This window comes from Ruditapes philippinarum, unplaced genomic scaffold, assembly GCF_026571515.1.
Source record: "Ruditapes philippinarum isolate M1 unplaced genomic scaffold, ASM2657151v2 ctg1085_1_1_1_1, whole genome shotgun sequence".
Taxonomy (NCBI): domain Eukaryota; kingdom Metazoa; phylum Mollusca; class Bivalvia; order Venerida; family Veneridae; genus Ruditapes; species Ruditapes philippinarum.
The window spans coordinates 77,031-104,956 of NW_026857392.1; the positions used below are offsets into that span (position 1 = coordinate 77,031).

General features: G+C 31.5%; 1 protein-coding gene across 1 annotated transcript; it reads right to left on the reverse strand.

The window, feature by feature from the left end:
• Positions 1-106: 106 nt before the first annotated feature.
• LOC132749582 (GTP-binding protein 8-like) lies at positions 107-14,121 on the reverse strand. The gene is made up of 8 exons (XM_060739392.1): positions 14,098-14,121; positions 7,205-7,723; positions 6,326-6,483; positions 5,780-5,875; positions 5,131-5,261; positions 3,976-4,075; positions 2,550-2,665; positions 107-948 (listed from the first exon to the last, which is right to left on the reverse strand). The coding sequence occupies exons 2-8, from the start codon at positions 7,707-7,709 to the stop codon at positions 867-869; spliced, it is 1,188 nt and encodes a 395-aa protein (XP_060595375.1). The 5' UTR covers positions 7,710-7,723; positions 14,098-14,121; the 3' UTR covers positions 107-866.
• Between the last annotated feature and the right edge of the window lie 13,805 nt (positions 14,122-27,926).

The window sequence follows — 27,926 nt, forward strand, 5'->3', positions numbered from 1 at the left end:
AGGGACCATTTCCATCAGCCTTATAGGGGCCCTTGGCTCCTTATCTATTGTACATGGAATACAAACAAAAGAATACTGGTAAGAAATTTATCTGTATTTTTTTATTTCAAATGTAATGTGATTACAATTAACAATGGCTGATTAAAAACACAAAGAAAGAAAGAAAATAAAGTGTGGATATTTTACTTGCCTTTCACTTAACTGTATATAAAATATAAGCACATAATACAAACAAAATGGGAGCAGAATTTTGTCCAAAAATATTGTCAATGATTATTCCTCAAATAAAACATGCTTTACAGAAAAGCTAAGCTTGTGCATTTATAAACATTGCCAATTATGCCAACAAGCCTTTACCCTTTAGCAAATTAGTATTATTATATCTCCTGCTAAGAGCTGGACACATTGGCTGGAGCTGGACACAAGGTAATTGCATATTGCTTACAATGAACTTGATTTTCAATGTATCATATTTCACTCTTTTCCTGATGTGGGAAGTCCACTGTTCTAACTTAGCAATATCTGCCACACATATATTAAAACACAGTATGTTACTATGGCATAATGGAGTGTAATAACGATATCTGCAAACATATATATTTGTAAAGTGTTCTATATACTGTTTACATTAAATTTATCCTCCAGTTGTTAAAACTATATCATCACACAGTTCTTAGAACTATCATCAAAGGTGGGTTTTGTGTAACTATTAAACAAACTCTTCACTTTATTCAATCTTTCAAATGTTCAGCAATGTATTGCATACTTCTATAGTAAACTATTTTAAATCCCCCTTTATTCATTTCTTTTAATATTTCTTAACACTTAGTTGTTGTACTATAAGTAGAGTACCAGTAGTTTTCCTGTCAGAGACCTTTCACCTTTAAATTTCCTGTCACATATGCTATGAAAGCCTTAAGTAAAGGTATACCTTCTCCTGTTACTGAACTGAAATTGGAAACAAAAGAAATATATAAGCATTTCATTCTTTACTGTCAAATGAAAACAACAGCATTCAGGGTGGTCTCCCTTTAACTTCTTAGAAAATGTGAAATACAGCAACTTTCTAATTTATAGTAAAACTTTGAAGCAGGTTTGGCAAAATTAATTGTCTGTATTGCCTAGATTGTCCTACAGCCTGTACATACAAGTGGAAATTTACATAAATACTATATAAATATCATACGGACAAGTAAAGAAATGCTTCAGATAAAAACCAACAAGTAAGTTGAAATAACATTTTGCCAGCCTTGAAAAGGATATCTAAGATATGAAAAACTTTAGGAAAAAATATATGACAAAGACAGGATAATCTAAATTTCACTGAATTCTGTACATTATAAGTACATTTTATATATATATAAATAATAAGTAAGTGTTGTATTATAGTGACATGTATACATTGAAACTATTTTTTTATCTTTGTTATTTACTTTAAACAATATTTACTTATAATCTATACATTTAGATAATAAGATACATAAAATAAAATTTACTGATTGAGAAGGAAGCTTGAAAAGCTTTTTTGATACTCTCTCATTAATCAGTATTTAACAAATTTCAAATGGTAACAAAATATTAAATATATAAACTAAACTATATATTTCATATCGACTTGTGCTTGCTTTCTTACATATGCATACTATCTTTATAATAAGTATTCATGAACTAAATTTAAGATCCATTACTGTTTGATTTGAGGTATAAGCACGAGTTAGAATTAATTTTTTGTTATTTATCATATCAACTGATGAAGCTTATTAAAGCGAAACAAGTTTTGACAAACTGTATTGGTTTGAATCTTTTTTGATTAAACATGTTTGTTTGTAATTTTTTTAACCTATATGTAATTATATCTAATTATTTCAAAATCATAGACGTTAAAAATATTAAATAAAAAATTTTCTATCTTAAAAATACAATTTATTTTCAACTAAAAATGAGCAGTGATCTTTCTTTTTTTGATGGTCAAATAATTACTGCTGATTAACTGTATAATAACAGAAAAGACCCCAGGTAAGTTAAGGAATGTCAGAAGTTCTACCATAGTACTGATGTATCTGTTCAAGACTATAATAATGCAGTAATGTAGGTAATTAAAAGTTTCTAAAAGTTATTTACTCCTCGCATAACATTAGCCATTAGTAGATACTTATGAGTAAAACAAACAACAAACAACAACCTAGCTTAATTTTGCTTTTACCTTTAGTTATAAATAGAGGATATTGAATGAGTGTAAGTTCAATACTGAATTTATTGAACAAGATGAATAAAATTATATTATGCGAGCCTCACATACCCAAAATAAAACCAATAAAAGTGAATAAGTCATTGACGCGCCTATAGTATAGCGCTAACATTTTGTACGTCTTTACACTTTGTTTGTATATCGCAAATGACGTCACGTCAAAATATATGCACAACCGTGCAATACCATTTTTACAGAGTCGCAAAAGCGGCACAGGTAGGTGATGAAGAGGTTTTCAAAACTTAGATAAGAGAACAAGAGTTCTAGATTATCCACATATAAGAGTAATTGATGTACCTACCTCACCAAGAAAGGCTGTGGAAAACAGTGCTGTGTTTTGTCTCTATATCGTAGAACTGTCATAAAACTCTTCAATAATGTAGATGGTTTATTTTTGTCAATCTTAGTCAATACAATCTAAAATGAAAACAAATAAGTCACTGTAACATCCAACTACTTAATAACATTTCAAACTTTTAAAATATACATAGAATAACAAGTATGTGGCTTTTTATTTCTATCTATGTTTATTGTCAAAAAACATCAATACAATCTTTACCAAGCTCAGAGATCATGAAGCTTATTTTGCTAAATATATCTTTAAAATTCACTGGCTATAACAACAAAATTATTATATGGATACATCTTTTTAGCTACAGATAAAATATTACTGTTTACTTAAGTTAAGTTTAAAACATATAATTGATTGAATTAAAACCTTTGCTCAAACAAATTCATTATTGGAGTTAATATAGCCATTTCCAAGGCTTAAAACAAAAGGAATTATGTGTATAAACATTCATGTGTATAAATAAATGCATTATTTGATACATGGTTTCCTTTACACAAACTAGAATTTACAGTCTATGTTGCCATGTTTAACAATAAAATAAAACATTGTTTTATTCAATATAATTTTTATGAAATGAGACTCTATCAGAGAAGGAACTTTGTTCTAAAAATAGATTGACAACTTGACATACACAATAATCAAAATTCATGGAGTTAATCATTTCTAATCTTGCAGCATCAACAGTATTAGGCCCATGACCATCATACAGTAAGAATGTCATCTTCAAACTACAACAAATATATAAAAAACTGACTTAAATCTGAAACAATAACTTTATATCTGAATCACCAGAAGATCTGGTCCAGACTCGAAAATTTTGAGTTCAACAAGATCACCGCATGCAGTGTTAATGCTCATCTGTAAAAATAACCATGTCTGACAAAAATTCTTAGTTAAAAAGGGGAATAACACCAAAAATATGCCTTTCAGAATCATTCCCCTTGTTTTACAAGAAGTGCCTCTTGTCATGATAAGCAAGTATTCCAAGTTTCATACTGACATCTTTCAATTTATTTGAGTAATGAGCTACATTACATATTTTGCACAACGCCAATGACGCAGCGATCATAATAGCTAAACTTTTTCTTCAAAACAGACAAGCTTAAGAATGAGAATTTCATAAATTTAGTATTTGAAAGGGCAAGTCCATTGTTCAGTGAAAGGGTTTAACCAAATGTTACACTGTAAAATAGTTAAACCTTTACCACCTTAAATTTGAATAATAAACAAGTCCACTCCAAACTTGGAATTCTCTTATGGTATTTTAAGGGACTATGATATCATGAAGCATAAAATAGGCAACCAGCTATAGAGTCTGGGGCCTGGCTCTATACTGGTGGTAATTTTCCCCCTATCAGTCAAATGTTAAACTCACAACATAAGGTATAGAGAAGTCTTCCAGCATATTCAGTCCTATCACATCATTTTCTGTCACACCTACAACACTATCTATCAAGATAAATGTACGACTCAATCTAAATAGAAATATAATCATAATATATTTGTTATGGTAACAGAAAATTAACTATATAGACTTAGTGAGAAAGACTTTTTTATAATGCTTCTGACTCAATGTAATCCAAAATGTAAATGCTGACTTGTGATTTAAACAAAACAGACTTTTCATGATACAATTCACAATATACTTCTACCTCTGCAGAGCTGGTGCCTGTAGATCAAACACCTCTTAACAGTATCATTTTTTTCTGAAGCAGGACTTCACAATAAATTTACGCTGAGGTGCAGCTCTATACATTGTCAGGCACAAATATGCATCTAAGTAGAACCACAGACATTTTGTAAGCTAGCTGGATAGCTTTCTCACATGTAGAATCCAAGGAAGCTGGCAAGGCTCGAACCTACTGCTGTGAGAGGCAAGTGGTTTGAAGTCAACGATCTTAACCACTAGGCAATCATCAATGTAATATGTGTGACATTTATTTTGTGTAAGAGATATTTAATTTTCAAACAATAGACATAAATATCTACCTATGATAAACAATGATCAATTATTTCATCTCCATGTTTTGTAATCTACCAAAAAAAGATCAATTCCACAAATTCTTATTCTTGCAATGCACATCAGACAAAATTTTCTAGAGTTTAAACTGGAGCTAGAAAATCTCATCCCACACCCCATGTAAAACAAGGTAAATGCTTTAAAATTACTTCATTCCTACACTTTTTATAAATAAATTGTGTGCTTACATGTCCCCATTAAGAATGAAATTCTTAATTCAAACCCTACTGTAAGAAAATAATGCTAAATAAAAATATCTGTTTTTATCACTTCACTCCAAATTATGATTTATCTGTACAGTAAATATACAAGAAAAAGATTTACACCTTGTCTGAGGTTTACTGACAGGAATACCCAGGTCTTGTGTAACTGTTCTGTGGAATGTCGGCACAACCTTATTACCCCTGAAAACCGGTACACTTGAGCCAGATATTCCAGTCTGTACTGGCCATTACTATTATAAGATTCTTAAGTTCTAAAACTAGTACTTGACAGAAATGTGATACAAACTTTTTCCTTGAGTTAAGGAAGCTTTCAACCGAGTCAGCATAATGATGTGGCATATTGTAGCCGTAACCAGGCATATCAACTAGTGTAAACTTCTTCCCTACCTGGAAAAAGTTTAATAGCTTTGTGTGACCCTGAAAATAAAACATTTCAACAAATTATTGTCATCCAAATCATATTGAAATAAAATAGGGTTAAATGGTGGCTGCAATTCTGATCACTCAACCCTAAAAGGCTGTTAACCCCTCAACAGAAACATTTAAAAATGTCATCATGTACAACTCTGCAGTTATAGGAGCTCCCTTGATTTCGAAAATATAAAATTTGAAATACTTATACAGATCATGTGAACCACTTAAAAAAGTTACAATGGAAAAACCTGCAAACGATAATAAAGAAATATACATGTACAAATGTACTCTGAATTATATTGAAGATCGATTTGATTGAAAAGCATTTTAGGTCATCTGCTCAATAAAAATGACTATTCTGGAAAACTAGCTGAGGGAATGATCTGACAAATTGCACACAGATTATTGGTTAAGACCAACAACAAATTGTCCAAATATCTGATTCTCTTAAAAATATTCTAGGTCCATTTATTTCAATAAACTTCAAAGGAGTCTCTTCAAGACAGTTTAAATGAACTTACTGGGCTTTTGGAAATTCTAACAAAGGCATCAGATTGATTGAGTAGCATTGAAATCAATGATGATTTTCCTACATTACTTCTGCCAATAAATGCCACCTTAAAGAAAGAATTATTTTATTATATAATTGCCTATTCAAGTAATTTTCAAGGTGGAAATTACAAATTTAATAAGCTCTCAAGGATAACTTAACTTAATAACTTTGCAAAGGATTGATATGTAAATATTGATGAATATTAATCTAATGCAGGTAATACCAGTTCTACAGTATTATCATCATATCACATCATATGTCAGTTACACATACAGGCCTCTTTCTCTGTTTTGGGACGAACATTACCTGTACTGTACCTGGCAACTTTTCACGTCATTTTCTCTAATAGGGTGAATTTCAGGCAAATTATGCTGCTCATACATGTAGCACGGAAATGGTGCTAAAATTCCACACAAAAATTCATTAATTGCAGAGCCTAACATATAAAATTTCTCTATGATGTGTTGTTCTACATATGTTTCTTTGTTTACTTAAAATGAAAAACATGTATAACCTCTGGTAAATCATAATCTGGCAACTGGTCCTCAAACAAAGCTGACTTCAAAAACTGAATATTGTTGTTGGGACTCTGTACGTACATCTTCTGGGCTTGAACAACTTCCCGTTTTGATGGCTTAAATATATGCTTCTCACTAGGAAGTAATGGAACAGCTGTAGGTAATATAAGTTCAAATATAGTATATATCATATATAAATCATTAATTTATCAACAATGCTGTGTAAGAAGATTTTTTTGTAGATTTATGACATAGAAAAACAAAGATTCTTTTAAACTCTTTGTCAGCTGAATTTCTTAAATGGAATAGGCTAACTTCAATTTTTAGAACTGTCCATTATCAACAACAAATAAGTTGCTCAGCCAACAGGATAGAGGCAGGTCAAACTGCATAGATGTGCAGGGTAATCCTGACTCTATTGGTGGCAAAGGCTAATAACTTTTAGATTCCGAATGTTAAGAGTTAAAAGTTTAAAAATGAACTAAAAAAAAGTTAAACAATTTAGACAAATAACATTTAAAGTAAAACCAAACCTAAAGAAAACACTATCAGTGTTTGAGATTACTTAAAACTAATATACACTTCATCATTTGTAACTACATTTATATCAGCAGAGGTTCATTTTTACAAATATTCTGTATCAAACATGTTTTCAACAAGAAAATTCTTCATATTACATTTTAAATTTGCATACATTAACAAATATTTACTTTAACCTAAAAAGTTTCCACCCTCTATTGCCAATTATATTCATAAACTTCATTTGAAAGAATAGTGAAAGACCTCATAATCAAACAGCATGTGTTTTAAAAATTGGACATTTCATGGTTTAAGAAATTTCATTAATTTTACTAACTAATTGATTATTTACTTACAAACAAATTTTTGAAGTCTATCAAGTGGGTTCAGAATTTCATCATCCTTCAGACCTGCTTGATCAGGTCCAGTTTTCATCCCTCGTTGTGTGACATGATGCAATACAAAACTTTTACCACTGGTAAGCAAATTCGAGGAACAATGTCTTAAGCATTGCTTACGATATGAGGTTACATTTAAAATTCCATTCCATTCTTTTAATCTTGTAATCTTACAATTAACTTTCCTTTTGAATACAAGAGACTTATTTGCATGTGTGTGATGGAAAGAAAATAACTTGGACAAATCTTGAGTTTGTCTTTGTAAATGTGAGTACATTGAACATTTTTCTTTAGCTGAAGTTCTGTCTTTGCATAGAACAGTATAACATTTCTTCCACAATGAGCTCCCTTGATTGAGCACTGTAGTCCTCCCAGTTATTGCCCTTGAATTACCAAGGCATTCAATGGTGTAACAAATTGTGTTTTGTTGCAATACAACACAGCCTTTCTGTAACAGCTTCATACTTCATAAAGCATCTGAATAAGAGAAAAGTCAGTATAATAATTATTTTAAAACAATCATGTTTTCATTCATTGGTTACAAAAAAGATATATGTTAAACAGATATGATGATTTTACAAGTTAATTTCAGGTATTTAGTTCATCTCTTTTTTTTTTTTTTGTAATTTTTTTTCCTTTCATTCCACCTCCATTCCCATTGATTTCATCATTTATATTTTTTTTTCTTCTTTTATTATTATCCTCTTAAACAACTCATTTTTAACTCATTAAGTTCTTTTGCTTTTTGTGGCCCTAAATACGTCCCTGCGAGGGGTTACACAAATTATACTGGGAGATGGAAAATAGTCAAACAAGTTGTATTATACGCTTCAATATTGGGCTATACACCAATAAACACTTTCCCCAACTAGCAGACGACAGGCAATTCTTATCAGTAGGTTTTCGAGTAAAGATAACCGGTTGCGTATCTCACTGTATAAATCGTATGTAAAATGGTCTGACATATGGTAGGTTTAACAGTTAATTTAAATACTTTGGTGACAAAAGATATCTCAAATTATATAGTGTGACAAAGCTAAGATCCCAAGCTGTCCGTTGATGTAATAATTTTTAAAATCGGACATTTAATCACAACAAACTAGCAATTTAGAAATGGCTTAATTTGTATTGTTTTTGCATAAGAGATACCAATTTTACTCGAAGATAAGGGAAACAACTCGTATTTTTTCACTCGATATACCTCGGTTATTTACGTAGTTCATATGAAAAGTGTTTATGGGTGTATTCCACAGGAACTTGAAATTCTATCACTATTTACGATAATATGCAAAATATACCCCCTATATACTATAAAAAAACACAAGGAATGGCTATTCTATGTATGGGAAATATCTCCCCTTTTGAATAAACAAGATTCTGAGCAAGAACAAAAATATCTCAGAATCTAGCTTGGCAGAACTTGTCAATATATTTTGACCAAATGAAGTCGTCCAGGACAGAAGTCTCAATATTTCGACTGCAAGACCGACCAATTGTACAAACAGATATAACATAGATGTCAGCGAAAGGCGACCATTGTTTATATAATAAAAAGCCCTGGTGCACAATTTATTGGGCTAGATGGACAGTTGCTTGTCCAAGTACTGATCACCTGATGAAAGCTGTATATTTGTAAACAAGAGAGAAATCACATGGCAAAAGAAAACCGATTTACAATGTGATATTACATAGAACGATGTCTGAAGTGCTATCATCGTCTATATAACAAAAAGCCGGCGCCCAATTTGTTGGATGTTCGGTACCCTCTAGCTCAAAATTTGGCATTTTGACGTCCCAGTTTCAGTTCAGTTTTTATTAAACCAAGGCATATAATATGCAACTGGTTATAACAACAAACAAACAGAAAAATAACAGTCAAAAATCACTAGTATCACAATATAAAAATACAAATATGACTAGCTTAATAAACAAAAAGGAGATCATATTGTTCATTTCAAGTTCTGAATTCAATACGACATGTATTTTATATTGTAACAAATGAGAACGGAGAATGAGAAGTATTACTTATCTAAATTTTAACATAATGTTTTTACAAAATAAAGATAATTTTAGAAGAATATTTTTATCACAACTATTCATCAATGTGTCAAGTTTAAAAATATTGGGATGAGTGTAAAACCTGGGATGAAGAGATTTACGTCTTATGTCATTAAAGTACGAACATTCAAATAAGTAGTGAAATTCATCACCAATAGCTTGATACGGACATAAGGAACAGACCCTATTATTATGATCAATTGCCAAGTGTCTGCCTTTTTCGATTGGTAATAGGTGATTCATTGTTCTAAATTTACATAAATATTTGCCTATGTCAAAAGGAAGTACATCTAGATATTTTTCAAAACAATGAGTATTTTTATATGTACGATACACTAAACACTTAGAGGATGTGTCAATAGTACTATGCCAATCTTGTAAAAATTGATCTTGTAGTCTAAGCTTCACAACATTTTTAAAGTGATTAATATTATCTACCTTCTGTAAATGAAAATATTCTGACATGCCAAGATTACTAAGTGTTTCTTTCACAAAATTTATCCATTTAGAATTAACAATATTCCTAGAGGACAAAGACAACATTGTTTTATAAAGAAGTTTACATATCTTATTTTCCTTAGCATTTATAATTTTACTCCAGAAACACAAAACTCTTGCTTTCACTTGTAAGGCTAATGGGAATATGCCTAACTCACCATAAATCATACAATTCGGTGTAGAAGCTTTTAAATTCAAAATAAATTTACAAAAATACAACTGAAATTTCTCTAGAATTTGAACTTGTTCGAATCCCCAAACTTCACTTCCATAAAGAAGAATAGGTACAACCATAGAGTTAAATAAATGTAGTTGCAAAGAAATTGGTAAACACAATTTACGTGACTTTTGGATCACAGAAAACATTGCTCTTCTAGCATTATCAACAAGAATTTTCTTTGATTTCAAAAATTTACCATTATAATTAAAAAGTACTCCAAGGTAAGTAAAGTTATCTACCAAATCAAGCTTTTTACCATTGTACATGAAATCAAAGTCATCCTTAGGTTTTGACTTACTAAAAACCACTACTTTAGTCTTAGCTTCATTTACAACAAGATTCCACATATTACAGTACTCACTCATAGCATTTAAGGCATCTTGCAAATCAGTTTTGCTTTCTGCTAAAAGCACTGTATCATCAGCATATAACAGAAGAAACAATTTAACATAAACATCAATGACATCGTCACTGAGACATTCCCGAGTTGCGTTAGAGATATTTACAAGTCCTGTATATTTATTAGATACAAATTCTGACAAATCGTTCAAAAAGATAGAAAACAAAATTGGTGAAAGATTTTCACCTTGACGTACACCGGTATAACTACTAAAGAAACTAGTCAACTCACAGTTTACTTTAACACAAGATTTAGCCTTACTGTACATATTGTGGATTATACCAAGACACTTACCATCAATATTATGTGACAAAAGTTTGTGCCATAAATGAAGTCGATTAACAGAATCAAATGCCTTCCTATAGTCAACAAATGCACAGTAAAGCTTTTTATTACAACTTAAATAATAATCAATTAACATCTTTAAGGAAAACATATGATCAGTAGTACCATATTGTGACCTGAACCCAGCTTGTTCTTCGTTAAGTAAATTGTGGCATTCCAAATACTCATTCAGTCTCTTATTTAGTATGTTGGTAAATAATTTGCCAAAACAACTTAAAATGGTAATCCCTCTATAATTGTTGGGGTCAGATTTGTCACCCTTATTTTTATATATAGGATTAATAATACCCTGACTCCAAATATCAGGAAAAATACCTGAATCCAAAATAACATTAAACAATAAACAAATAACATTTAAAACAGATTCATTATTTACATTTTTTAGATATTCATTTAATATATTATCAAACACAGAAGGACTTTTATTATTTTTTAATTTTTTTACAACTTTTTTAATTTCCTCAATAGTTATTTCTGCATTTAGGAAGCTATTATTACAACTTATATTCTCAAGATCTAAATCGTCTTAAATGTCAACATCTAACTCAGACTCTTTTAATTTAACAAAATGTTCAAAAAAGACTTCTTTTGAGAAATATTATTTACAGTATCCCTGCTATCCGTGTAGTATCTATTAAACAAACTCCAAAAAGCTTTTGGGTCTGACGACTTTAAAACAAGTATCCGTGTATTAATATTATCTTGATAAAACTTTATCTTCTTGTTTATCATCTTTTTATAAGATTTTCCACTAGACACCATTGATTGGAAGTTAGTATCAGTCTTATTTCTTCTATAATAATTCTTATCTGACAAGTATGTTCTTCTTGCTACTTTACAATCATCATCAAACCACTCTTTCTGACGTGATTTCTTACGTCTTTTAGTACTTTTTTGTACAGTATTTTTCACATCAATAATCAAGTGACAGCTATCAGCAGCATTATAAAATAGTTGAGAAACTTTCTCAGTAAAGTTATTAATAGTATTATCACAATAAGTTTTACTTGTCAACAATTCTGAGAGTTCTACTTGTAATACAGAAACACTGTCTAAATCAAAACTATTTTTAAACACATCATTCACAGCTTTAACCCATATGGGCTTTTTAACAGTAGCACCACTGTCATGAATATCAGTGACACATGAACTATTTTGTGTTAAACATAAAATAGAATCAAACTTAATACAAAAAGAAATGTTATTATGAATATCCGATAAAATGGGGTCAAAATCGCAAATTTCAAAATCAACAATATTTGGAAAAACACATGGTGAAAGTAAAACATAATCAACTAAACTTGTATTTTTACAAGTAGTTCGACCAACATGAAGGTCACTACCACATCTACCATTAGCTATCAACAAATTTATGGACTTGCATAAGTCAATCAAACGGTTACCAAAATTGTTTACATTACTACTATCTTTGGAAGATCTATCCAATGTAATACCATTATTTAACAGGTTAACAATAGACAGCTGTTGTCTAGTAATACCATCAAAGTTTGTATCCAATATGTATTTATCAAATTCAATATAATCTTTAAGTGTACCTGTTTTAGCATTAAAATCACCCATCAAAACAAAGCTGACTTCACCATACATAGTTATAATATCAACAATATTATTTTCAATCTTGTCAAAAATTTCAATATTAGAATACACTGACCCTTCAGGAGGAATGTAGATGACAGAAAATATTAAATTTGAATCATTATACTTATACCAAAGACAATTTTCTGTACTTAGTTCTAAAACCTGAATATTATCAGACAGTTCATTTGTAACAAAAAACCCAACTCCCCCAGATTTATTCTTAAATTTTTTACGATTTTTACCAAAGTAGACATAACCATCTAAACAAGGTTGGTCAAAGTCATCTAATTTGGTTTCAGCAAAATGAAAAACATCAAATGTTTTTACAAAGTCTACAAAATCTGGGTTATTTAATTTTGAAACAAGACCACAGACATTGACAAAAGAAATATTAAGATATGTATCATTATCAACAGTACAAATTCTTTCTTCAACACAATAATTATGATCAGAAACAAAAGTTTGGATATTTTCCACAACATCACTACTATGCAAAGTCTCTTCATCATCCTCCTGCACATCCTATAGGAAATTCTGTAACCCTAACTCCTTCATCATTTCCTCACTCTGGTCAACCTTCAGTACGTCAAAAATATCATCTGGGGAAGTCAGTTTAAAGTTCTTTCCTTTAAATTTACAGTGAACGTTCCCATCTCTAAAGTATGTTGCCTCCACACCAGGAATCTTAGACACCACTGCCTTCAACCTCAAACGTAATGGAGTAACATCATCCATGATGTAAACAGATTTGTATATATCCTTAGGAGAGGATTTCAGATACTTCTTGTATTTGTAGACCATCTTCACAGACTGTCGTGAAACAAACCTTACAATAACTTGTTTCTTCTTGCCATTCCTAGGTCTTGTAAAATGACAATCACTGATGTCTGCCCTCGAGAAAGATGTAGACTGTTGTTGACTATTTGCTCTACTGTTATTGCCATCAATGCTACTAAATAGAGATTGTGATTCACTATCTTCTGTTGTTTCATTACCAATTCTTACAATATGATTTAACATATCAATTACAGCATCAATCAGGTCACCAGATGGCTCAAAGTTCCCTATCCTGATGTTTTCTCTTCGAGAATACTGCTCAGCACTGTCCAACTTGTAATGATTTACAAGAACATTAGTCTTCATCTTCGTAAAATCAGCCTGACTAACACAGTCTTTAATCATATCCTCGAGCTTATCAAAACGAGGCTCTAAAAGGGAAACAGTTAGTTGTGCCATTTGTTCGTACTCATCTTTTTTGTTACTTTGCTTAGCTGGCATGATGGAAAAATAGATGAAAATTCAATGTCGCAGCAGAATTATTACTGTGAGAACCACCGGCTTTGATAATTAACAGAAAAATGCACAGTTTAATGTTAAAAACATAGCAGAGACCTATTTTTATGCATATCAACCATTCCGCGAAAACCAATGTCACTATCTTTCTTCCCGGCACATACGTAAATAACACCTAGTACAGATTGTCCGCCCTCGATTCTTCTCCGTTTACACGCTTATTCTTCTTCAAAAACGTCAAAAGTTCAGTACCTATGTAAACCTTTATCTATTCTTTAGCTGTTAGACAAGTATGAAGATCTTTTACAATACGATTCCGTGTAATTTTAGATAAGTTTCGTTATGAACAGTGTTGAAAGTTTGACAGTGTTTGACTTAGCGTTTGTCGTTAAGTTAACTGCTGAATGGACTGTTCAAAATTCATAGCTACATACATACCAAAAACTCAATACAGTAAGGGTCTACTTAGCAATCAATAACATTCCCTGACAAACACAACGTACGTGGTGACAAAAAAATAACCTTGATCAGCAAGCACACTGCCTGGTTATAAATGGCGACAATTATAAAAAGGGAAGTAACTCGTTTAAATTCCAGATATCTATCCGAGCGATCGTGAGAGCATTTTTTCAAGCAATTAAAGGGAAGGCATGTGGTTTTTCTTTTATTACAGTATATAAAATTATAGTTAACGATTACACTGAATCTATAGTATACTAGTAACAAAAAGCTGGGACAGTAAATTAAATATGAACCAGGCCAGATACCACACTTGTGATACTAGCAGTCGTCCAGAGCATTTATACTGTGTCTTTGTAGTAATGTTTCCAACCTTCATAAACACATGTAGAGGAGTCTCGTAAGTAGAGGATCAGGTAGCCAGCCCGCATAGCTCAATCGGTTAAGAGCAAAAGACTTGTAATCTCAACAATGTGGGTTTGATTCCCGGGACTGGCCAACAAAAATTACTAATCAGTCTTTCAGATGGGACTTTAAATCGAGGTTCCTTGTATGAGTGCTTAAACATTTGGCATGTACCAGCAGAATCTTCTGGAATTGGGGCATCTTTCTGTATCTTGCATATGGTGGCGAGTATAAACAAACTCGAGAATCAGAACTGTATCTGGTATGATATTATTGCTTTATGTTCCATATCATGCAGACCTGGGCTAATCTTTTTAAGGGTACCTATTATATTGTTGCTAAAGTTATCAACCATAATTATGTTTTATAATGTGTCTGATGATAATTAACATATATTTAAAGTCCAAAGTAAATACCCAAAGAAATAAAGAATTAGATCTAATTGAATAAAAATGGATGCAGACATTGACACCAGGTGAGTACAGCAGCACTCTAATGTGTTCAATGATTTTTCTTCCAATGTGTTCAATGATTTTCCTTGAACACAAGGAAAGGTTCAATGATTTTTCTTCCAATGTGTTCAAGGAAGGGTTCAATGATTTTCCTTCCAATGTGTTCAAGGAAAGATCCAATGATTTTCCTTCCAATGTGTTCAAGGAAAAGTTCAATGATTTTCCTTCCAATGTGTTCAAGGAAAGGTTTAACGATTTTTCTTCAAATATGATCAATGAAAGGTTCAATGATTTTCCTTCCAATGTGTTCAAGAAAAGGTTCAATGAATTTTCTTCTAATGTGTTCAATGAAAAAATCAATGATTTTCCTTCCAATGTGTTCAATGAAAGGTTCAATGATTTTCATTCCAATGTGTTCAAGGAAAGGTTCAATGATTTTCCTTCCAATGTGTTCAAGGAAAGGTTCAATGATTTTTCTTCCAATGTGTTCAAGAAAAGATTCAATGATTATCCTTCCAATGTGTTTAAGGAAAGCTTCAATGATTTTCCTTCCAATGTGTTCAAGGAATGGTCAATGATTTTCCTTCCAATGTGTTCAAGGAAAGGTCCAATGATTTTCCTTCCAATGTGTTCAAGGAAAAGTTCAATGATTTTCCTTCCAATGTGTTCAAGGAAAGGTTCAATGATTTTTCTTCCAATGTGTTCAAGGAAGGGTCCAATGATTTTCCTTCCAATGTGTTTAAGGAAAGCTTCAATGATTATCCTTCCAATGTGTTCGAAGAAAGGTTCAATGATTTTTTCTTCAAATGTGTTCAAGGAAGGGTCCAATGATTTTCCTTCCAATGTGTTTAAGGAAAGCTTCAATGATTTTCCTTCCAATGTGTTCAAGGAAAGGTCTAATGATTTTCCTTCCAATGTGTTCAAGGAAAGGTCCAATGATTTTCCTTCCAATGTGTTCAAGGAAAAGTTCAATGATTTTCATTCCAATGTGTTCAAGGAAAGGTTCAATGATTTTTCTTCCAATGTGTTCAAGGAAGGGTCCAATGATTTTCCTTCCAATGTGTTTAAGGAAAGGTCCAATGATTTTCCTTCCAATGTGTTTAAGGAAAGGTCCAATGATTTTCCTTCCAATGTGTTTAAGGAAAGCTTCAATGATTATCCTTCCAATGTGTTCAAGGAAGGGTCCAATGATTTTCCTTCAAATGTGTTCAAGGAAAGGTCCAATGATTTTCCTTCCAATGTGTTCAAGGAAAAGTTCAATGATTTTCCTTTCAATGTGTTCAAGGAAAAGTTCAATGATTTTCCTTTCAATGTGTTCAAGGAAAGGTCCAATGATTTTTCTTCCAATGTGTTCAATGAAAGGTTCAATGATTATCCTTCCAATGTGTTCAAGGAAAGGTCCAATGATTTTCCTTCCAATGTGTTCAAGGAAAGGTTCAATGATTTTTCTTCCAATGTGTTCAAGGAAAGGTTCAATGATTTTCCTTCCAATGTGTTCAAGGAAAGCTTCAATGATTTTCTTTCCAATGTGTTTAAGGAAAGCTTCAATGATTTTCCTTCCAATGTGTTCAAGGAAAGATCCAATGATTTTCCTTCCATTGTGTTCAAGGAAAGGTTCAACGATTTTCCTACCAATGTGTTCAAGGAAGGGTTCAATGATTTTCTTTCCAATGTATTCAAGAAAAGGTTCAATGATTTTTCTTCCGTTGTGTTATCTAATAAATTTACATGAATATGATATGCTATTTATCACATATCAAATAAACAACTGTTTATGCTAAAGCTAAATATGAACCACTTTTTCATTGATGCGCTTATAATATTTGGCTAACATTTAGCGCGTCTTTACATATAACACAAATGACGTCACATCAAAATATATGCATGGCTGAGCAATACCATTTTTACTGAGTCAAAAAAGTGGCACAGGTATGTAATAAACCAAGTTTTTGTGTTTGATGGTTTTTCAACACATTTGATTCATGTTATCAACACATTTTGTTTGTTTGTTTGTTTGTTTGGGTTTTATGTCAGTCCGACACAGTATAGGTCATTTGGCGAAGTTCCAGTTTTACAGGTGGTGGAAGACCTCAGTTGCCCTTCCGTGCATTATTTCAGGCACGAACGGGCACCTGAGTAGAACCACCAACATTCCGTAAGCTAGCTGGATAGCTTCATCACATGTAAGAATCCAAAGTTCCTGTCGGGATTCAAACCCACAGCGGCAAGTGGTTTGAAGTCAACGACCTTAACCATTCAGTCACAGTCACCCCATCAACACATTTGATTTATGTAATCTACACATTTGATTGATGTCATCAACACATTTGTTTTTTGTAATCAACACATTGGATTTATGTAATCAACACATTTGATTTATGTAATCAACACATTTGATTCATGTTATCAACACTTTTGGTTTTTGTAATCAACACATTGGATTTATGTAATCAACACGTTGGATTTATGTAATCAACACATTGGATTAATGTAAAGCCTTCCAATGTGTTCAAGGAAAGGTCCAATGATTTTCCTTCCAATGTGTTCAAGGAAAAGTTCAATGATTTTCCTTCCAATGTGTTCAAGGAAAGGTTCAATGATTTTTCTTCCAATGTGTTCAAGGAAGGGTCCAATGATTTTCCTTCCAATGTGTTTAAGGAAAGCTTCAATGATTATCCTTCCAATGTGTTCGAAGAAAGGTTCAATGATTTTTCTTCAAATGTGTTCAAGGAAGGGTCCAATGATTTTCCTTCCAATGTGTTTAAGGAAAGCTTCAATGATTTTCCTTCCAATGTGTTCAAGGAAAGGTCTAATGATTTTCCTTCCAATGTGTTCAAGGAAAGGTCCAATGATTTTCCTTCCAATGTGTTCAAGGAAAAGTTCAATGATTTTCATTCCAATGTGTTCAAGGAAAGGTTCAATGATTTTTCTTCCAATGTGTTCAAGGAAGGGTCCAATGATTTTCCTTCCAATGTGTTTAAGGAAAGGTCCAATGATTTTCCTTCCAATGTGTTTAAGGAAAGGTCCAATGATTTTCCTTCCAATGTGTTTAAGGAAAGCTTCAATGATTATCCTTCCAATGTGTTCAAGGAAGGGTCCAATGATTTTCCTTCCAATGTGTTCAAGAAAATATTCAATGATTTTTCTTCCAATGTGTTCAAAGAAAAATTCAATGATTTTTCTTTCATTGTGTTCAAGGAAAGGTTCAAAGGTTTTCCTTCCAATGTGTTCAAGGAAAGGTTCAATGATTTTTCTTCCAATGTGTTCAAGGAAAGATTCAATGATTTTCCTTCCAATGTGTTCAATGAAAGGTTCAATGATTTTCCTTCCAATGTGTTCAAGGAAAGGTTCAATGATTTTCCTTCCAATGTGTTCAAGGAAAGGTTCAATGATTTTCCTTCCAATGTGTTCAAGGAAGGGTCCAATGATTTTCCTTCCAATGTATTCAAGGAAAGATTCAATGATTTTCCTTCCAATGTGTTCAAGGAAAGATTCAATGATTTTCCTTCCAATGTGTTCAAGGAAAGGTTCAATGATTTTCCTTCCAATGTGTTCAAGGAAAGGTCCAATGATTTTTCTTCCAATGTATTCAAGAAAAGGTTCAATGATTTTTCTTCCGTTGTGTTATCTAATAAATCTACATGAATATGATATTCTATTTATCACATATCAAATAAAGAACTGTTTATGCTAAATATGAACCACTTTTTCATTGATGCGCTTATAATGTTTTGCTAACATTAAGCGCGTCTTTACATATAACACAAATGACGTCACATCAAAATATATGCATGGCTGAGCAATACCACTTTTACTGAGTTTCAAAAGTGGCACAGGTATGTAATAAACCAAGTTTTTGTGTTTGATGGTTTTTCAACACATTTGATTCATGTAATCAACACATTTTGTTTGTTTGGGTTTTACGTCAGACCGACACAGTATAGGTCATTTGGCAACGTTCCAGCTTTACAGGTGGAGGAAGACCTCAGGTGCCCTTCCGTGCATTATTTCAGGCACGCATGGGCACCTGAGTAGAACCACCAACATTCCGTAAGCTAGCTGGATAGCTTCATCACATGAAAGTTCCTGATTCAAACCCACAGCGGTAAGCGGCAAGTGGTTTGAAGTCAACAACCTTAACCACTCGTCCACAGCCACCCCACCAACACATTTGATTTATGTAATCTACACATTTGATTGATGTCATCAACACATTTGTTTTTTGTAATCAACACATTGGATTTATGTAATCAACACATTTGATTTATGTAATCAACACATTTGATTCATGTTATCAACACTTTTGGTTTTTGTAATCAACACATTGGATTTATGTAATCAACACATTGGATTTAAGTAATAAACACATTGGATTTATGTAAAGAAATAAAAGACAAAAAACAACAACATTAGAATGTTCAAGTTTAATATTTACCTGTGGTGTCTTTAAAGATGAAAATCACATTTTTAAACATTAACAAAAAAATATGTACAATAAATAATTTATATACATCAAATACAAAATAAATACAGTAACACAAATATGAAAAAAAAATCAAAAACATATTTTTGGTAAATGAACATTCTCATAAGCACAGTCTATGAAGATTGTGTCTGCAAATATATACATGTATATATGTACTATAGGTGACTGTGTGAAATGTATACATAAACTGATATAGAATAGTTAACAGTAAGATACTAAGATTGTAGTTGGTTTTTCATACATAAAATTATAAAATGCAGAATATAGTTACTTTCTATGGCACTTATTTCTGTATTGTCATTTATTAAGGTAAAGAAATAGTCTTTTCTTCAGTTTTAGCGTGGTTATATTGACACTTAAAAAAAAACTTTAAAAAAAGCCGGCTATAAAGGCACATCATTTAAAAAAAAAGGAAAATGAAACTACTAAAATATCTTTCAAACTAAGGAAATATGCATATTTGAACAGTGTTAAACTTATTGCATACAACTATAAGTATATTGTTTTTAATTAATCTTTTTGTGACTACAAAAACAAGATTTCCAAAATGTACATAACAGGCCTAAAAAGTACAATAAGAACAACTGATCAATAACCACTGCATGCTAGATGAGGTTTAAATGAGCCGCGTCACGACAAAACCAACATAATGGGTTTGCGACCAGCATGGATCCAGACCAGCCTGCGCATCCGCGCAGTCTGATCAGGAACCATGCTGTTCGCTATCAGTTTCTCTACTTGTTATAGAGTTTGTAAGCGAACAGCATGGATCCTGATCAGACTGCGCGGATGCGCAGGCTGGTCTGGATCCATGCTGGTCGCAAACCCATTATGTTGGTTTTGTCATGACACGGCTCAAATATATTTAATACATACATGTCTCAATAAGTTGTGATTTTAGAAGTCAAAGGTCAAACAAATATAAGCTCTTATTCCACCAATCAGATCTATTCAATAGCATTACACATGATCAATTCTTTAACTTCTTAGCATAAAATTCGACAAAATTTGATAAGAATCACAAATGTAGTTTCCATACAGCACATCTATTTTCTGTACAATTATAACTAAATTAACTCTTTTATATTACTACAGAAAACCACAGTGTTGAGGGATTGTGAGAGCCGTATATTTTGAAAGATCAAAATAAACTAGACAGGCAGAAATACAGATGTATATTTAATTGTATACATAATTGTCTATCAATATTAAGTTGCAAAAATTAAAGGACAATCATTACAAAATGCACTATCTATATGCATTATCAGCACAAATCTTATTCCTTCTTGTGACTAACTGAAGATACTTGTGTAGTAAATTTCTAACATATTATACATTGTAACACAAAAGGACACTTTTTTAGGAGGTTGGATTTTAAGTATATGTCATATGGCGAGTTTCCAGCTTTACTGGTGGAGAAAGACCTCAGGTGCCCCTTTTTGTCCCTTTCAGACACGAACAGGCACCTGAATAGAACCATCAACGTTTCGTAAGCTACATGTAGCTGGATAACTTTCTCACATAAAAGAAGACATTGGCCAGGCTCAAACCTACAGCGGTGAGAGGCAAGTGGTTTGAAGTCAAAGACCATAACCACTTGGCCACAAACGTCCCATCAAAAGAACATATTAGCAACGGCAACAAGAACATGTAAATCTGTTGAGGAACAGTAAAAAGTTTTTCTACAAAACTTTGATTATCTATCAAGATGACAGTTACTTTAAGAAAGAACAGATGTGTTACTGACACATTTGGAATGTTCATATATTAAAATACTGTTCAAATATTTCATATGCTTATTCAGCAATACACTCCTAATTGAAATATACATTTGTACATGTATATAATGTTGAAACCATTGATATATTAAAGAGTTTAAAGCTATATCTTATGAAATAGTTTAATAAACTTTATTTACAGTAAAATTTTGTTGTTTCCATCATACTGTTGTTGATTTTTGAATAAGTTGTGACATAGAATGTCTCTTATATAGTCTATTATTTAACAAACATGGATAATTGTATGTAAACAGAATAAAATGTCCGAGAACAAAATATTAATATGATATTTTAGAAGGGGTTTAACTGTTTAGCAATGATTTCATGCATATGTCATTCGCTCTTAAGAAAATATACCTACTTATTTCTTTCATACAGGTATTTTGAAAGTATTCTTTTCTTCAAAATTAAAAAAAAGGTTTTTTTACAGCAAATATTATACAAATATGGACTTTTTAGCTGTTGAATATGATGTGATATGTACTGAAATAATTAATATTGACCGAGGCGATAGCCGAGGTCAATATTAATTTTTCAGTACATATCACACCATATTCAACAGCTAAAAAGTACATATCTGTTTTATTATATAATTTATAAATAGCTTTTATATGGCTTATCACATCTGCCATTGCATACGACGGAAATCATTATTTTTTAGCTTGTCTACTGTTTCCATAATTTGGCCCTTTCCATTGGCATGTTCATCCCTATTGTTCTTACAAATGAAGAACAGTAACTAAAATAGACTAATTTGACTCTTATATACACCCCACTCAACGTTTTTTCAGAATAATAACAACTTGGTGTGAAGTCATGTCAAAGTCTTTTAGAGATTTCCAGAAAATCTATTTTTAGAAGAAAAAACGGTGAATATACTCTGAAAAACTATTTTTAGGGGAAAAAAAACAGTGAATATACTCTGATATTGACCTGTTATTTTTTACAAAAAGTTGCTTGTTAGCCAATCAGGGAAAGGCATTTCAAAGCTATTTATAGATTATATAATAAATAGCTTTATACACTTTAAGTCTATTTCATAATTTATATATACATAAACATTAAAATTATACTATAAACGTGAATCTGACTTAAGGTATTAGCACCCTAATGCATTACCTCCGCTTTGAAGAGTATTCAAATAGGCTAGAACTACTGTTAACTACATTGAAAATGAAGGCCATGGGTTCAATCCCCAGAAGGGTCAACTTTTTTTTTTCTTTCTTTTTTTCTTTTAACATTATTTATGTATCTCTCATGTCCCATTTGGAAAGAAAAAAGTGTTTAATTTTGATTTTTTAATTTATATAGGTATTTATTGGCTAAATTATGCTAAATCTAGTAATAAATTTGGTACCTGATATTTTCAAAGTGTAATATAATCAAAACTAGACGTAAAAGTATTTCATATTTTACAAGATCAACCAATATACTTTTTAAAAATTTAGGGAAACTTTGAAAACAGGCACTCATTTGGGTAAATTTTAAGAATTTTTTAAATTAGGCTCCCTAAGTAGAAAAATGGTCAGACACGTGGTAAAAATGGGTGGGGTAGGGTAACATTTTTATACAGATTTCATAAATTTTAAGTAGAAACCATAATTTTGCTTATTTGGATTGTTAGCTGAATGGTACTATTTGTTTCTTACCAAAAATTAATGGGAAAACATTTTTCATTAGAATGTTATTGCAGACTATTTAAAGGTTCCTAATTTCTAAAAAAGGGTCCTCATAACATCCTAGCTTGAGTTCAGAAAAGTGGCCATAACTTGATTTCCGTACGGTAAACTTTGTTTAAATTTTGCATACAGGTGTACTTTAAGGTATACATCTGACTTATGATGTCAGTTTTTTAGTTCCTGATAGTGCCCATTAGGGTCCTAATACCTTAAATTGGTAATGTGTTCATGTATATACCGAAGTAAAGCATAATGAGGAAAGTACTTTTTTTACTGAACATAAAATTTCTGAGAAAAAATAATAACATAGAAGAAACAGAAAACTGAATAATATGAAAGTTTCATTGAAACAGCTCATGTAACAGAATGAACCATGTTAATATAAATAGATGAAAAGAAAATACATGCTGAAGATGGTAACACAATCAATTATAATAAATTGGTGCAGGAATATTATTGGACATTGTATTGTACAAAATAATGGACGATTTCGTATAATAAGTGCTTTCAAACATGGTAGGTTTATACATGAACACTCAATCAATATTATAATGTGAAATGTGTACATCAAATGGCACTTTAAAATTATTTGAGATATTTTGTAGAATTTACACAGCTTTGTAGTACCTTGTTGATCAAACATTCTCTTACCTATATTTTTGTGCTTTAACCCTTAACCTGGTGGAACCGAGAAAGAAAAGTGATCCTTTGTCACCAGTATAGAGCCACATCAGCCTTCAATAAGTGCAAGTCTGACCAGGCTCTATACAGTTGGGTGACTTACTTTACATTTTCATCATGATTTCCCCAAAATTGACAATGGACAGTTCATAAAATACAAAATCGGACAAATCCTTTTAAGAAATCCACCAGGTTAAGGGTTAAATTCATCAAAACAGACAATATCTATTTATCAAATAAAAAAAATCCAAAAATTTTTAGCAATAATTTGCTGCATAAAATTTATAAATTGATGTTGAAATGGAGAAAAAAGCATTTGCAACTTATATATAATACAAAATGCATTCACACATACATGTACCTTCACGTTAGAAACAAGGGCAGCAATATCAGGTAGAATAATGCAACTAATTTTACTAAAAACAACATTTAAATTTTGCAATTTTAAATTACCAAGTAAATTTTTCAAAATTCTTATACTTTTCTTATAATTTCTGGTATGAACCAAATTCACTTTCAATATAATGACATGTTTTAAACATACTTTATCATCTGCTGTTTATGTTTGAAAAATAATAAGGTAGGTAAAATATATATTATTTTAAAATGACCCGCAGTATTGAACTTTTTAACATAGAAGGACCGAAAGTGTGTGTAATTATGCAATAAAATCACTGTTGATGATCTATATTTAGATATGTGACAAAACCATTAAAATGCCACATGAAAACAAGTACAGAACAAATCACTTCCAGCTTAGCTTGATATCAGGTATGGCAGCATTTATTTGCCGATGTCGTATTAGAATCGAAATAATATTTCCTACACCTACGTGATACAATTTCTCACATCCAAACACCAAACAGTGATTTCATTAAGTGATAAATCACTGTTGGGGATATGTTTTTTCTTAAACAGCAAAGACTTGATCATTAACCAGTTGAATTTCTCACATGTACTTGTCCAGTTTTCTGCCGTTAGGATCGTAAATTAATCAATTTTAGGATATTAAGATGAATATCTTTAAGATAGTCAGTCAACAATAAAAGCTACAGTCCAACCCCCGTTATTCGACAACCCTTTATTCGAATACCCGGCATTATCCGAAGTAGATCGGCGGTCCCGTTTTTATCTCAATGTAAATCAATATAAATTTGAAGGTATTATTCGAAATGCATTATCTGAATATCTCCTATTTTTCTAAGTAAAATTTTGGCCCCGATAATACAATTATGAAAAAATTTCACACCTATTATTCGAAGCCAGACTAATTGGCGCAGATCCACTTGCTGACCGTTCTATTTGTGAAAAGTTTCCAACAGTCATGTGTGTTATTAGACAAACGTGATAATTACGCATTGAGTGTTCTTTTATTAACTTTAATTACCGAAATTGAAAAATTATGCATTATGCACCGTGTCCGATGACAGCGATAATTTTCATAAATACTCTAAATGTGAATCTGTCAAAATAGCCAACATAATTTTTTTTCTTCTTCATTAATTGTAATGCTACACGAGAGCCTTTACCCTTATGTTTAGCTGTAAATACCGTATTGACAGCACGGCCATTATCAAGGCTTTGCACGAAACTAAATAATACACAATGTAGAATAAAATGCAAGTATTTATGTCTTCAATAGCAAGAAAAAATTATTTTTATGTATCTTTTCTTGAATATTTATCTTTCACAATTGATTGCAGGGAACAAGTTTGTTGTAATGGGTAGTTATCCTATGATTTACCAAAGTGGAGTCGTTTTCGTCTATCAAAATATTCCAATTTCGATTATTCGAACCCATCGATTATGCGAAGTAAATTTTCAGTCCCCATCACTTCGAATAAACGGGGTTGGACTGTATATGCATTTGGCAAAGGCTAATCACTTTTGGGGTTAAATAAGCATGGCAAAATCTAACTTTAGCACTTTTTGACAAAAAATATACATCTATATCAAAATAATCTTAACTTCCAAGTTTGAAACAATATAATGAATTGTTTTCACTTTCTATGCTTATACATGTCAATGATATTGACAGCTAAAATACAAGTAAAAACAAAAATCTTTCTATTTTTAAAACATAACAAAATGTACAGATTATCAAAACGTTTTATGGACAAAAAGCACTGTATAAAAGCAAGTTTTGCTCAATAATAAGTCACAGTAATTGCAAAAGGTCAGTTATCCATTAAAGGCCACACATAATTTTATCTAACATGTCAATCAAATTTAAAGCTAATCAGTATTTGCACATAAAAAAACTTAACCTTAACTTTTCTAATTAATAAAGGGGAATAATTCTGTAAAACACCAATGCTAGATTTATGTGTCTTGGTCTCTTGGATAGTAGTCTACACTTATAACTGGGAATACATGGGCAACATTTTATCTTTAAAAAAAAAAAAAACTTTAACTGTTTATAAAAATTTAAATTACACACAAAATTTTAATATATACCTTTATCTACATCAATGTCTGAATAAGGAGAGGAGAGTTCCTACAGTCGTCAATAAGTAGAGCTAAAAATCTATAACCATGTCAAATTTTTTTTTTTTCAGTTACACAATAATGATTAAAAATTCTCCAAGTCTTCACATAACTTACTGAAAACTATCTGGTAATGGGGACAATACATTTCAATTCTTTATATAAAACTAAACAAGCAAATCCCAACAACAACATCAACATAAAAATATACTAAAATTAAGACAAGAAGAGAAATCAAGTTCAACAAAAACAGTGTATACATCACTGCTAATTGCACATTGATAACAAAAGTATATAAATTTTCTATATCTCCAACAAAAATAATTATTATCAGTCTTATTGTAAAACCTTAACAACCTATTCCTGATCATTTGTATCGATATATTGAGGATATTCAAGTTTTTTTCTATAAATAAAGAATTTACTGAGTGGTATGAAAATAAGTATGATATTTTTCATACCACAAGATGAAAATAAATCCTTTATTTGTAGAAAAAAACATCTTGAATTTTCTGTTTAGTATAGATATTTTTCTCTTTTTTCTTGACATTACAATTTGAAAGACTTCCCCTTAAGTTTGGTGTATCTGCTAAATTTAGAAGAAGTCCACCAAGATGCTAGTGAAAATATGGAAAATATTTTGAAAGTAAAAATATTGAAAATGAAATATGCATTTTATTTCATCAATAGTTCTCAATGATTCAGTTATATGTATAAAATAATAATAAATTGATGAATCGTAATTACTGCTCTTACGCTACAGTATCATGAAACAATATTGAGGTATCACTATCTGGCAGTACATTTTTCTTCTGTCTGGTTTTTAACTTTTTGAAAAGTACTATAGTTTGCAAGACTAATTAACTGCTGATTGTTTATTACTTTATTACTTTATTTGAAGCTAGTGGAATGATGTATAAATACTGATTTCGAGATTTAAATTTTGTTCTAGTCAAGATCTAGGCTCTAAGACAAAATAAAGCAAATATAAGACGGATGTATGGTATAGCGGATATGAACTAAGTAAGGCATGAACATTACCAATATTACAAAGGACGGTCATATTGTCTAAAATATAAGTATCAGGATGTTATATGGTGATGCAACCAAGATATCGCCACACATTTTCATAATAAAATATTATTCCACAATAATAGAATATCATTCCACAGTATAAATTGTTGTGTTGTTAATATGGGAAAGTAAAACTTTGGACCTTCCTTTTCATTTTTTTTTCCTCAAGAGTTATTTGGGCACAGATGGACTAAAACAAATGAGCCGCGTCATGACAAAACCAACATAGTTTGTTTGCGACCAGCATGGATCCAGACCAGCCTGCGCATCCGCGCAGTCTGATCAGGATCCATGCTGTTCGCTATCAGTTTATCTACTTGTTGTAGAGTTGGTAAGCGAACAGAATGGATCCTGATCAGACTGCGCGGATGCGCAAGCTGGTCTGGATCCATGCTGGTCGCAAACGCACTATGTTGGTTTTGTCATGACATGGCTCAAATTTAATTTTCTTTTTTGCCAAATAAATCATAAGTCAAGGTTTTCAATAAGACTGTGTGTATGATTATTCAACAAGATTTGTATATTATCATAAGGAAAAAAACCAGAATAATTATAAAACATACATAACTTGTTGTATATCAGGGATATTCTGTCACTGTTAAAAACATAATTGAGCCGCGTCACGACAAAACCAACATAGTGCGTTTGCGACCAGCATGGATCCAGACCAGCCTGCGCATCCACACAGTCTGAGCAGGATCCATGCTGTTCGCTTACCAACTCTATTACAAGTAGAGATACTGATAACAAACAGCATGAATCCTGA

Excerpts from the sequence above, each read along its gene's own strand:
- LOC132749582 (XM_060739392.1), bottom strand. The coding sequence starts at position 7,709 with ATGAAGCTGTTACAGAAAGGCTGTGTTGTATTGCAACAAAACACAATT. Across the intron at positions 6,484-7,204 it reads TAGACTTCAAAAATTTGTTT|CTGTTCCATTACTTCCTAGT; the intron begins GTAAGTAAATAA and ends TATTACCTACAG. Across the intron at positions 2,666-3,975 it reads ACTTCTCTATACCTTATGTT|ATTGTATTGACTAAGATTGA; the intron begins GTGAGTTTAACA and ends TTTTCATTTTAG.